The 12142-nt window shown below is 64.0% G+C and overlaps 2 protein-coding genes across 2 annotated transcripts in view; both read left to right on the forward strand.

Annotated features, from left to right (window-relative positions):
- Positions 1 to 815: 815 nt before the first annotated feature.
- ATP5MC2 (ATP synthase membrane subunit c locus 2) lies at positions 816 to 3055 on the forward strand. Its single transcript, XM_054177459.1, has 5 exons — positions 816 to 842; positions 1764 to 1830; positions 2360 to 2437; positions 2625 to 2785; positions 2884 to 3055. The coding sequence occupies exons 2-5, from the start codon at positions 1792 to 1794 to the stop codon at positions 2996 to 2998; spliced, it is 393 nt and encodes a 130-aa protein (XP_054033434.1). The 5' UTR covers positions 816 to 842; positions 1764 to 1791; the 3' UTR covers positions 2999 to 3055.
- An 818-nt stretch (positions 3056 to 3873) lies between these two features.
- The window catches only part of LOC104304672 (cyclic AMP-dependent transcription factor ATF-7), a 65774-nt gene continuing 57505 nt past the window's right edge, over positions 3874 to 12142 (forward strand). Inside the window, exon 1 of the mRNA XM_054177404.1 lies at positions 3874 to 3976. The gene's annotated coding sequence lies outside the window, so the exon portion shown is untranslated. The remainder of the gene's footprint in view (positions 3977 to 12142) is intronic.

The raw sequence follows: 12142 nt of genomic DNA on the forward strand, positions 1-12142 counted from the left end.
TCTCACCCCCCACGTACCCTGGGTCTTAATTAAGGAGTTAATTACGGGCGGCTTACGCTGGTCCCTGACAGCCTCAACCCCGCACGCACCCTGTGGTGTCACTGTGTCCCCAGCACCCTGTGGTGACACCGAATCTCACCCCGCACTTTGAGGAGCCCCCAGTACCTCGAGGTGACACTGACTCCCAGCACCTTGGGGTGACATCACCCCCCTTGCACCCTGGGGGGTCCCCAGCACCCTGAGGTGACACTGATCCCCCCCCCCCCCAACACCCACCCTAAAGTGACACTGATCCCCTCCAGCACCTTCGGGTGACGCTGGCCCTCAGCACCCTGGGGTGGCACGGAACCTCCTAGCACCTTGAGGTGATATCAGCACCCCCTGCACCATGGTGACCCCTCAAGCACCTTGACGTGACATCAGTCCCCCCAACACCCTGAGAACTCCCCCAGCACCTTGAGGTAACGTCACTCTCCCCTGCACCCTGAGCTGGCACCATGTTCCCAGCACCCTTGGGTGACACTGCCCTCCCCCCCCCCCCCCCCCCCCAGCCGTCTGGGTATCTGCACCTCCCTCCTCCTCCTCCTCCTCAATCCCCCCCGCAAGGCCACTTCTGGCCGCCAGGGGGCGCATGACGCAGCGCAGCCTCCTCCCCTTCCGCACTCCTCGGCGCCTCTCCGCCGAGGGCGCGGCGCTGCCGGCTGCGCCTCCTCCCGGCCAGCAGGCGGCGCCAGGAGGGGGAGCGGCGCTCCGGGGCCGGCAGCCTCCTGCCTCTCGGTGGCGCTTCCGGCCGCGCCTGCGCACTCGCTGCCCCCGCGACCTGCCCGCTGCCGGCGCCGCAGGTGAGTGGCAGCGGCCCGGAGGGACACCCCCCGGGGGGACATCCGCTTGGTGGGGGCGAGGGGAGGCCAGAGAGGTCCTCTCCGGGTGGAGGAGTGGCAGACAGACCCCCCGCGGGGGGTGGTGGGAGGCTGAGAGAGGCCTTGGGGGGTGGAGAAGGGGAGGCCTCGCCTCAGGGGCGGAGGACAGTGAAGAAGAAACCCCCCGAGAGGGGACAGGGAGGGCGACCCCCCCTCGAGGATCCGGTTGGTGCTGGGGCATCCCCTCCTCGAGTCTGGGGCTGACCCCTCGGTGTTTGGAGTGACCCTGCCCTGTTGGGGGGCGACTGTGCCAGCTCCGGGCGCTGGGGGCCCCGAGGTGGGGGTGTGGGACACTCACCCCTGGGTGCTGGAGGACTGCCCCCCCCGCCCCGGGTGCTGGGGTGGCTCTGTCCCCCCCGGGGTGCTGGAGAGCTGGAGCCTTCCGGAGTGACCTCCCTCCAGGCTGAAGCTTCACCCCTCACCTGCTCTGCCCTCTCCAGCCCCCATGTCCCCTGCCAGCACTGGGGGTCCGCAGGCTGTGACCCCCCCGAGAGCCGTCCCAGTCTCTCTCCATGCCTGCCCTGGGTGGCAGGGCCGAGGCAGGATCCTCAGGGCCTGTCCTGCCTCATAAGCTCCTTTTGCCCCCTTCTCCCCCCTTGCCCCCTGAGTGGGTGAAACCCCACCCCAGGCCTTGCACTGGAGCCACTCCAGGACCCCAAAGTCCTTAGCTCTGAACTGGCACCGTGGTGGCACTCAGCCAGGACCTCTCACCTGGGTGACCAAGACGTGTCCTGCCCTGCTGCTCCTGCATGGCTCAGACCTCCTGTGTGTCCTCAGGTGCCCTGCGTGTCCCGGGGGCACCCCTCACACCCCACCCCCCCGGTGTCTGTGTGTCTCTTCCAGCCCTGCCTGTGTCCCTCTGTCCCTCACCATGTACGCCTGTGCAAAGTTCATCTCCACTCCTGCTCTAGTGAGTAGTGGCAAAGCCTCCTCGTCCCCTCCCTGTCCCCTTCACAGGATGAGGGAGTAGGGGGAGGTAACAGCCTGGGGACGAGGGGAGAGGTCTGGGGACACACTTTAGCAGGTTCAGAGCCACCCTGAGCTGCTCTGAAGGTGAGCAGAGCCCCAGGCACTGGGTTGCTGTGGTTAAAGACCGTTTGCCAGCATTTGGTGGTTACTAATTAATTAATTACCTACGTGGAGGTGGATCCAGCCCTGCCAGTAATGAGCCTGTGGCCGGGTGCCAGCTCCAGCAGCTCTGGGATCTCTGGCTAGGGGGTGCCCGTGGCAGGGCTGTGGGGTACCCAAAGGCTCCTTTTGGGTGCTGGGATCAGCTGTTGTGCTGCCAGCTCGTGGGGTGCCCGAGGGGAGGAGGAGGTTTGGAGGGTGTCAGAGGTGACAGCAGTGGCCTCAGGGGACCTCGGGTGGAGTTGTGCCGCCCCGAGGCGGGGGCAGGATGGAGCTGTGCCGCCCAAACTGAAGGGTGCTGTGCCTTGCAGGTGAGGAGGAGCTCACGGGTGCTGTGCCAGCCCCTCTCTGCCTCCGTGCTGAGCAGCCCTGAGGCCCGGACAGAGCAGGTAACTCACCCAGCCCAACCCGGGGGAGCACCGGGGGCTGGGCACTGAGCCCTGAGCCAATGCCCTCTGCCTGCCCCGGGGCTCCTCGAGGGGCTGCGGGGAGCCGGATGGGAGGAAACCGAGGCGCTGGGGGGGGGGGGAGGAGGTTCAAACCTCTTGCCCACCCTGCCGTGCCCTCTCCCCCCAGGCGAGGGCGGGTGGCCGCCGTGCCCTGCGGACGAGCGCGGCTCACCGCGACATCGACACCGCCGCCAAGTTCATCGGCGCCGGCGCCGCCACCGTGGGCGTGGCAGGGTCCGGCGCTGGCATCGGCACCGTCTTCGGCAGCCTCATCATCGGCTACGCCAGGTCAGGACGAGGGGGTGGGGGCGGGGAGGCGGTTCCGCGGGGGTGGAGCTCTGAGGGGCTCGGGGCCCGGTTGTGACCCCGGCGTCCCCTCCCCGCAGGAACCCCTCGCTGAAGCAGCAGCTCTTCTCCTATGCCATCCTGGGCTTTGCCCTCTCCGAGGCCATGGGGCTCTTCTGCCTCATGGTGGCCTTCCTCATCCTCTTTGCCATGTGAAGGAGCCGGTGGCAGTGATGGTGACAGAGCCAGCGCCCCACCGCGCCAGGTGCCCCTGCCCAGGGGGGCAGGGGGCAGCCCCAGCCCCGCCGCGGGCAGGAGGGGAATAAAGACGGTTTGATAAGGGGGTCTGGGCTCCTCGTGTCTCCTTGGTGGCTCCATCCTTTGTCACTGGCCCGTGGCTGCCGCTGGGGCAGCCTTGGGATCACCCTGGGGAGGTGGCAGCATCCCCAGAGCCCGGCTGCCACTCTGAGCCCTCAGCCACACCCCCAAGGACAGGGACATCATTGAGCCTCGGGGACAAGCAGGAGCCCTCGGGATGGCTGCCTGGGATGTGTCACCTCCATCTGTCCCTGCCCAGGGACATCACCACCTCCATGGGGACACCTCAACCGTGGCCAGCCCCAGGGTCACAAACTGGGGTGCTGCTGGGTGTTGGGGTGTGAGTGCCAGGGGTGTCCCGGTGACAAAGTGGCCAAGTGTCGGGATGTCCCTGGATAACAACGTCCTGGTGTCGGGAGTGTTGGAATGATTGGATGTTGGGGGTGTACCAGTGTCGGGGTGTCCCTGTGTGAGGGTGTCAGGGTGTCCCCGTGGCCTGGTCCTGGGGGTGTCCCGGTCCTGGAGGTGTCCCGGTTTCAGGGTGTCCTGGTGTCAGGGATGTCCCCATGTTTCAGTTTAGGGCTGTCCCCCTGCCCCCTTCCCGCTGCTCCCTCCACTCCCCGAGGCCTCCCTCTGCCTGCCCCCGCCCCCCGTGGGCGTTCCCTGCCCCGCCCCCCGGGAATGCCCCGCCCCCCGCAGCCCCCCATTGGCTTCCCCGCCGTTCCCCCTCCTCTCAACTCTCGCGAGAGTCTCGCGCGGGCTGGCGCGGGGCGGGGGTGTTGTGGGGGGGAGGGAAGCCCCAGCGCGAGCGGCAGGCAGCGCGAGGCCCCGGCGGCGCGGCGCGGCGCGGCCCGGCCCCGCCCCGGCCTCCCTCAGGTAAGCGGCGGCGCCCGGGCCCGGCGACGCGGCGGGGCTGCCCCGGGCTGGGGCGGCAGGAAGCGGCGGGGCAGGCCCCCGGGGTGTGTTGGGGGGGGGGGAAACAGCGGGGAGCCCCGGCCGGCCCCTCCCCCCACAACTCTCCCCGAGTTTCTGTGGGCCGGCCGCTCCGCGCTCCTCCGCCCTGCGTGCTGATTGACAGCCGCTCTGCACCAATGAGCTCGCGGTTAGGGGCGGAGTGGCGGGGGCCGCGGCCAATGGGAGGTTTAGGCGGGGCCGCGGTGGGGTAAGGCCCTCCCCGATGGGCGGGGCTGCTGCAGGCAGCGAGGGGCCCGGGCGGTGCCTTAAGGGGGGGAGCCGGAGGCCAGGGGGGCCCTGGGGTGGGGGAAACTGGGAGAAACTGGGGGGGCCATGGGGGGCTGGGGATGGTCATCAGCGGGAGACGGAGTGTCGGGGGTGTGGGGGGTGGGATCTGGGGTGGGGGTCGGGGTGTCAGCAGGGCTGGGGGCTTGTGGAGTGAGGGTCAGGGGGAAGCGGAGTGTCAGGGGCGTGGGGAGGCCTCTGGGGTGAGAGTTTGTGTGGCCCTCTGGAGGGGGGGCCCTGGGAGGCCTTCAGGAGTTGGGGGGGGGGGAGCTCGAGCGATTGCACTCGGGGGATATGGGGTGGGGGGTTGAGGAGGGTCTTAGGGCGGTTGCACATATAGGGGGGCAGTAAAGGGAGGGGGATCTTAGAGTGAGGACTGAGCCCTGGAGAGGTACTGGGGGGGTTCCGAGGAGTGGGAGAGCTTTGGAAGATGAGAGAGAACTGGGGAGGCCTTTGGCATGCAGGTCCTGGGGAGGACCCTGCAGAGATATGAGGCACCCTGGGGGGTGGCAGATGTGGGGACCTCAGGGGTTAGAGGAGCCTTGGGAGGGGCCCTGTTGGGGACCCCTTCAATTCAGGGCTTGGGGCTTGGTGTGGTGGCTTGCAGCTTTTGGTGCAGCTGGGGAGGATCCAGGCCTGGGTCCTGGGAGGGGCTGCTGGTGGCTGTGGGGATGTCGTCGGTGCCCATGGGGTGAAGGTGCAGTGGGCACTAAGGCTCAGAGGTTGCTGAGTGTGGGGCTGCAGGTGGCTGGGGGGTGGGAGGAACTCTCAGCCCCATCCCACCCCACACAGTCTCAGAGGGATCAGCAGCAGAAAAGGTGGAAGCAGCAGGAATGGGAGAGTTCAGGAGCTCCTTCCTGACACTGGAGCCATGCTGGGGGCCTGTGGCAGCTCTGAGCTGCCTGTAGCAGGGAGGTTTCACCACACACTTGGCTCCCCTGCTGCAGGCAAATCTCGTGGTAGCTCCAACTTTCCAGCCTGGCTCAGGTCTTGGGGGGCTGCCAGAAGCATTGGGTTGGAGACCCTCAGCCTTCCTGAGGTGTGAGATGGGGATGAGTGTGACAACCAAACCTTCTTCTGCTCAGCCTCCCACCTTTGGGTCTTTCTGCCTCTTCCTTTGGGGCCTCCTCCTCCTCCTCTCCAGCTCCAGCACTTGGCTGAAGTTTTCTCTTCTTGTCCTTGCTCAAGTCCCCCAAAAGGCAGCCTGAAGGTTCAGGGGCAGGTCCCTGGACTTCCCAGTTGATTTGTGCCTCTCTGCAGCACTTGCTGGGCAGGGATCTTCTACCAGCAGGCAGGGCCTGGTCTGAAGGGGTTGTCCCCCTGGAGGAGGACTCCAGCAGCAGCTCTCCACAACTGGCTTTGCTGCATGAGGTTTTCTCAGCAGGGACTAAGAATAACTCCAGTGTGGGGCCATGGAGGAGCAGCTTTGGGGGGAGGTGGATTGAGCAGCCAGATTCCTGTTGGGATAACAGGTGGGGTCAGCATCCTTGGCCCTGGTTTACTTCAGGTTGGCTTCACCTTCTGTGGCAGGGCTTGGAGGGTGCTGGAGCAGTGCTTTGCTCCTTGTGGTGACACCCAACTCAAACCAACACTTTGTGGCTTCAAGTGGAAGCCTCTGGTGAGGTTTTCAGGGCTGAACCTGTGGCCAGGGTGGGCTTTCCTTGGAGGAGTTTGGGATTCCTGCTCCTTCAAGTTGGTTGGGAGTGGGAAGGGAAAGGCTTTTAGTGTCCTTTAGACCTCCTGAGAGCCTGGAGGCAGCCCAGTGCTGCAGCAGCCCTTGGGTTGTGCTCAATTGTTCAACATTTCCTCTCCTTCCTGGCACTGGGCTGGCAGCTGAGTGTCCAGAAGGAACTTGTCCACCGTGCTCCCTGCTCAGCCAAACCAGACCCCCCCCCCCCCCAGGGGTCTCAATCCTGCCTTGGACACCAACCCCTCCAGCTGCTTTGCTCTGTTGAGAGCTCCCCCCAGTTTGCCAGGATCCTCCTGGCAGCTGGAGAGCTTAGAGGCTGGGGCTTGCCCTCCTTGCTCCCTCTGCTCAGGCTCTCCATGAACTCTGGGGAGCTTGAACCTCCCCCCCCTGGAGTTGGCCTTCAGCTCAGCATCCTCCTCTTGAAGGCCTTTCTGACACCTCCTGCTTCTTGCTCCTCTCTTTCCTCAAGGCCCACCCTGAGCATTCAGTGCCCTGCTGCTTCTCTGTGTGGCTTTTTGAAGCTCTCAGGTGCTCAGGAACCTTCTGAGGCTTGCTGCCAGCCCCTCTGACCCACCTGGGCAGTTTGCGAGTCTCATTCCCCACCCCGGCCTGGGGCCCTTGCTGCTTGGAGTTAGCCTGAGGGGTGCTGCACGTCCCTGTGGCACACCCAGGGTGCTGAGCTTGGAGATAGCTGGGCCTGGGGGTGCTGGTGGCCAGCCTGAGGCAAGTGTGGCCAAGAAGGCCAATGGTCCCCTGGGGGACACTGAGAGGAGTGTGGCCAGCAGGGCGAGGGAGGCTCTGCTGCCCCTGCGCCGCTCCGGGGCAGATCTTTGCCAGCCTGAAGGATCCCCCAGGGGCTGGAGGTGAGCAGGAGCTGCTGGGCCACATCAGGCCGAGGGCAGAGCCAAGCTCCCAGCCCTCCTCAGCCACTTGGTGAGAGCCTCCTGAGAGGATCCAGCCCCTTGAGCTGCAGGGGAGCAGCACAGGGACTGCCCCCTGGCACTGCCACCCTCGTCCCAGGGCCGAGCCAGCCGGCGCGGAGCCCGGAATGCTCCTCTGCTGTCCCACCCTTGTGTGAGAGAAGGAAGCAGGGCTGGGGACGTGGTGCCAGCTGCTGCAAGCTGGTTCCTGAGTAAACAGAGCTGCTGTGCCAGCCCCAGGCTGTGCTGCCTGCTGCAGGGCTTCTGCTGCCTGCTGCAGGGCTTCTGCTGCCCGCTGCAGGGCTTCTGCTGCCCGCTGCAGGGCTTCTGCTGCCCTCCCCCCGCAGAGCTCAGAGCCGGCTGGGAGGCAGCGAAAAGCCCTGGAGGAGGAGAAGCTGCAGGAGATGTTTGCTTCCCTTGGCCCTAAAAGAAAACCAAGGGGGGGTTTGAGGGAGTTCCTTGGGTGGGAGATCCTGGCCTGGAGCAGCAGTGGTGTGGGCAGCAGGAGCAGGGCAGGGATGGTCCCCCTGGAGCGGGCGCTGGGGAGGCCACAGCTGGAAGCCTGGGGTCGGGTTTGGGCTCCTCACTCCAAGGAGGATGTTGAGGGCCTGGGGGAGGGGCAGTGGAGGTAGGGAAGGGTCTGGAGAACTTCTGAGGAGCAGCTGTGGGATCTGGGGGGGGTTCAGGTTGGAGAAGAGGAGGCTGAGGAGCGGCCTGCAACTCCCTGAGAGGAGGCTGGAGCCAGGTGGGGGTTGGTCTCCTGCCAAGGAGCAAGGGACAGGACAAGAGCAAATGGCCTCAAGCTGCCCCAGGGCAGGTTCAGCTTGGCCATGAGGAACAATCTCTGCCCCTTGAGGCTTGTCCAGGCCTGGCCCAGTCTGCCCAGGGCAGTGGTGGAGTCTCCATCCCTGGAGGAGCTTTCAGAGCCCTTGGAGCTGTGGTGCTGAGGGCCAGGGCTTGGCGGTGCCCTGGGGCAGCGCTGGGGTCGAGGTTGGGCCTCCAGGAGCTTCAAAGTCTTCTCCATCCCGAAGGATTCCTGGACTGTAGTGCAGGTTGTGCCTGGAGCTGCAGAGTTCAGCACTCCCCTGCCCTTGGCTGGGCTCTTGCACAACTTTTCTTCATTTTTAGGAGGGTTTTTTTTTTTCCCCTCTTGTGTGCTTGTGGAGAATGTTTTGAGGCCTGCCTGGCAGCCTCCTCCTCCTCCTCCTCCTCCTCCTTCTCCCAAATGCCTTTGTTGCTATTTAAAACCCCCCTCAGAAGAGTCCAAAAGCAGCTTTTGAGAGCCATCACTGTGTGAGGGACTTGGCTGCTGCTGGACTTGGCAGGGCTGGAGCAGAGGCAGTGCCCAAAGTTGTGTACTTAGACCTGTGAGGAACCCTCCCTGCGCCCCTCTTCCAACCCTTTAACTGCTTCCAGAGTAAAGCAGACTTGGAGCAGAGCTGGGCCTGGTGGGGTCTGGGCCAAAAAAGCTCTCTTTTGGTGCTGAGCTTGCAGAGAGGAAGAGGAGAGAACTTCAAACCCCCCCCTCAGCAGTTGCAGCTTGGAGTTCTTTAAAGTGGCCAGAGGGCAAAGCTGGGCTGGAGCACCAAGAGCTGCAGCTTGCCTGGGGCTTGGAAGCTGCCTCTGTGGAGTGGCAGGTTCAGAGCTCTGTGGGATGGGTTGGGTTGGAAGGGACCTTGAAGATCATCTAGTTGAGGATCTTCTAGTTCCAGCCCCTCTGCCATGGGCTGTGCCATGGGTTGGAACTAGGTCAGCCTCCCCCCTAGGAGACCTTCAGCCTCTCCCCCCCTAGGAGACCTTCAGCCTCTCCCCCCCTAGGAGACCTTCAGCCTCTCCCCCCCTAGGAGACCTTCAGCCTCTCCCCCCCTAGGAGACCTTCAGCCTCTCCCCCCCTAGGAGACCTTCAGCCTCTTCCCCCCTAGGAGACCTTCAGCCTTCCCCCCACCAGGAGACCTTCAGCCTTCCCCCCCCCCAGCAGACCTTCAGCCTTCCCCCCCTAGGAGCCCTTCAGCCTTCCCCCCCTAGGAGCCCTTCAGCCTTCCCCCCCTAGGAGCCCTTCAGCCTCCCCCCCTAGGAGCCCTTCAGCCTCTCCCTCTAGGAGACCTTCAGCCTTCCCCCCACCAGGAGACCTTCAGCCTCTCCCCCCCTAGGAGACCTTCAGCCTTCCCCCCCTAGGAGGTCTTCAGCCTCCCCCCCTAGGAGGTCTTCAGCCTCTCCCCCTAGGAGGTCTTCAGCCTCCCCCCCTAGGAGCCCTTCAGCCTCCCCCCCTAGGAGCCCTTCAGCCTCCCCCCCTAGGAGCCCTTCAGCCTCTCCCTCTAGGAGACCTTCAGCCTTCCCCTAGGGCTGCTGAAGCCCTGTGAGGAGCAGCTGAGGGAACTGGGGATGTTCAGCCTGGAGAGGAGAAGGCTCCAGGAGGACCTCAGAGTTGCCTTCCAATACCTGCAGGAAGGCTGCAGAGAGACTTTGGCTGAGGGTGTCTGGAGCCAGGCCCAGGGGGTATGGTTTGAAGCTGAGGCAGAGCAGGGTTGGAGTGGAGCTGAGGAAGAAGTTGTGCAGCCTGAGGGTGGTGAGAGCCTGGCCCAGGCTGCCCAGGGAGGCTGTGGCTGCCTCCTCCCTGGGGGTGTTGAAGGCCTGGGCTGGTTATGAGTCGTCCCTGCCCATGGCAGGAGGCTTGGAGTAGATGACCTCTGAGGTCCCTTCCAGCCTGAGCCATTCTCTGTCCTCTGCCTCTATGAAACCCCTTCCAGGGCTGAGGTTCCAACCACCTCCCTGGGCTGCCTGCTGCAAGGCTTTGAGAGGAGAGACTTCTCCTGGTGTCCAAGCCTGGGGCAGCCTGAGGCCATTTCCTCTTGCCCTGTGCCTTGAGAGCACCCAGCCCCAACCTCCTGGGGGGCAGCACCCAGGCTCCAAATCCTTTCAACCTCTGCCTGTGAGCAGAATGCCTCCAAGGCTCAGCTTTGGGGCTCCTTCTGCTGCCTCCTTCCCAGCAGCTCTTTGCTTTTCATTGACCCAGGAGCTCCTCAGCAGCTCCAAGAATTTCAGGAAATGGTTCTCCAGTTTCTGGGTCACTCAGGCAGAAAACCAAATCCATTCTCAGAGCCTCTCTTGGCATTATCTCTGCTCAGGAAGGAGCTGTGGAGTCTCTGAGGTTTTTCCTTCCTTCCTTCCTTCCTTCCACTTGAATGATTTCTCTCTCCTGCAGTAGATCTCTTGCAGTGGGTTGGCCCTGCTGGGAGGAAGAGCAGGGCTGAAGATCTATCACTGCTCATGGAGAGGCACCAAGGCAGGCCCAGAGCTGCAGTGCCAAGATCTGGGTCCTGGCAGCTGCCTTTTGGAGGCTCAGAGATTCAGGGAATGGCTTGGAAGGAACCTTGAGGATCATCCAGTTCCAACCCCCTCCCTCCCCTCCCCTCCTCCTGCCATGGGCTATGGAGGAGACCAAGTCCCAGCTCCATGGGGATGGGACAGAGGTTCCTCTGGAAGCTTGAGGGCTGAGCACCCAGCAGGGTTTTGCTTTTCCCACCTTGTGCTGCAGGTTCCCTGGGAAGGACTCCTGGAGCTTCACTCCCAGCAGCAGGTCCTGGCCACTGTCCCAGCTGACACAGTTGGCTTTGCCTCATTGACCTCCCAGAGCTTCCAGAGGCCTCTGCAGCAGAGCCCTGCAGCCTTTGTGGCTTTCTCTTCCCCCCTCCAGGGTGACAGCTTGCAGCTTCTCCTGGTGCCCTTGGCTCCCCAGCCAAACCTTCCCCTCCCACCCCCAAAAGAGCTGCAAGGAAAAACCTCAATCCTGGCACCACAGAGTGCTTTGGTGGTTGGAAGAGGTCACAGCATCCAACCCTTGAGCCAGCCCTGCCAGGGCCCCACCAAACCATGGCCCTCAGCACCACAGCTCCATGGCTTTGGGAGCCCCCTCCCAGGGATGGAGACTGCACCACTGCCTTGGGTGGTTCAGATCTGACCTCCAGACCCTTCCCCTCGTCCTCCAGACCCTTCCCCTCGTCCTCCAGACCCTTCCCCTCGTCCTCCAGACCCTTCCCCTCGTCCTCCAGACCCTTCCCCAGCTTCACTGCCCTTCTCTGGACCTTCTCCAGCCCCTCTGGGAGAGAGGGGGCATGGTGGAGGTAGTTTGGGGAGCCCCAACCCCCACCCCCAGCCAAGTGCTGGGTTCCCCTCCAAGCATTTTCTTGCTGCTGCTGCTGCCTCCTCCCTGGCCCAGCTTCTGCCACCCCCATTCTGAGCCCCTTGTGCTGAGTGTTCCTCTGGCTGGGGGCAGGAAGCTCCAGGCTGGGAGCCTTTCCTGGAGCAGTCTCCAAGCTCCATGCTTCCTTCCTTGCATTTTAGTGGCAACCTCAACCTGCTCTGGAGAGCTGTGGGCAGAGCCTTCAGCTTCCTCCTCCCTCCACGGTGATTTGTTTCTTTCCTCCCTCTCTCCCTCCCCAGAAGCAGTTTGGGGTTGGGTTGCAGCCAGCCAGCCCCAATCCCACTGCCAGCTCCCAGGCCAGTGGCAATTCCAGGGAATTCCATCCCATGCCTGCCCCCCAGCTTCTGTGTGGTGGTGCAGGGGGATGTGGTGCTGCAGGGGATGAGCTGCAGGGATCTGTGGTGCTGCAGGAGGATGTGGTGCTGCAGGGATCTGTGGTGCTGCAGGGGATGTGCTGCAGGGGATGTGCTGCAGGGATCTGTGGTGCTGCAGGAGGATGTGGTGCTGCAGGGATCTGTGGTGCTGCAGGGGATGAGCTGCAGGGATCTATGGTGCTGCAGGAGGCTTTGGTGCTGCAGGGGATGTGCTGCAGGAGCTGTGGTGCTGCAGGAGGCTGTGGTGCTGCAGGGGATGTGCTGCAGGGATCTATTTTGCTGCAGGAGGATGTTGTGCTGCAGGGGCTGTGCTGCAGGGATCTGTGGTGCTGCAGGAGGATGTGCTGCAGGGATCTGTGGTGCTGCAGGAGGCTGTGATGCTGCAGGGATCTGTGGTGCTGCAGGGGGCTGTGGTGCTGCAGGGGGCTGTGGTGCTGCAGGGGGCTGTGGTGCTGCAGGGGGATGTGCTGCAGGGATCTGTGGTGCTGCAGGGATCTGTGGTGCTGCAGGAGGATGTGCTGCAGGGATCTGTGGTGCTGCAGGGGTCTATGGTGCTGCAGGAGGCTGTGGTGCTGCAGGGGCTGTGCTGCAGGGATCTGTGGTGCTGCAGGGATCTGT

The sequence above is a fragment of the Dryobates pubescens genome, chromosome 40, assembly GCF_014839835.1.
Source record: "Dryobates pubescens isolate bDryPub1 chromosome 40, bDryPub1.pri, whole genome shotgun sequence".
NCBI classification, from domain to species: Eukaryota; Metazoa; Chordata; class Aves; order Piciformes; family Picidae; genus Dryobates; species Dryobates pubescens.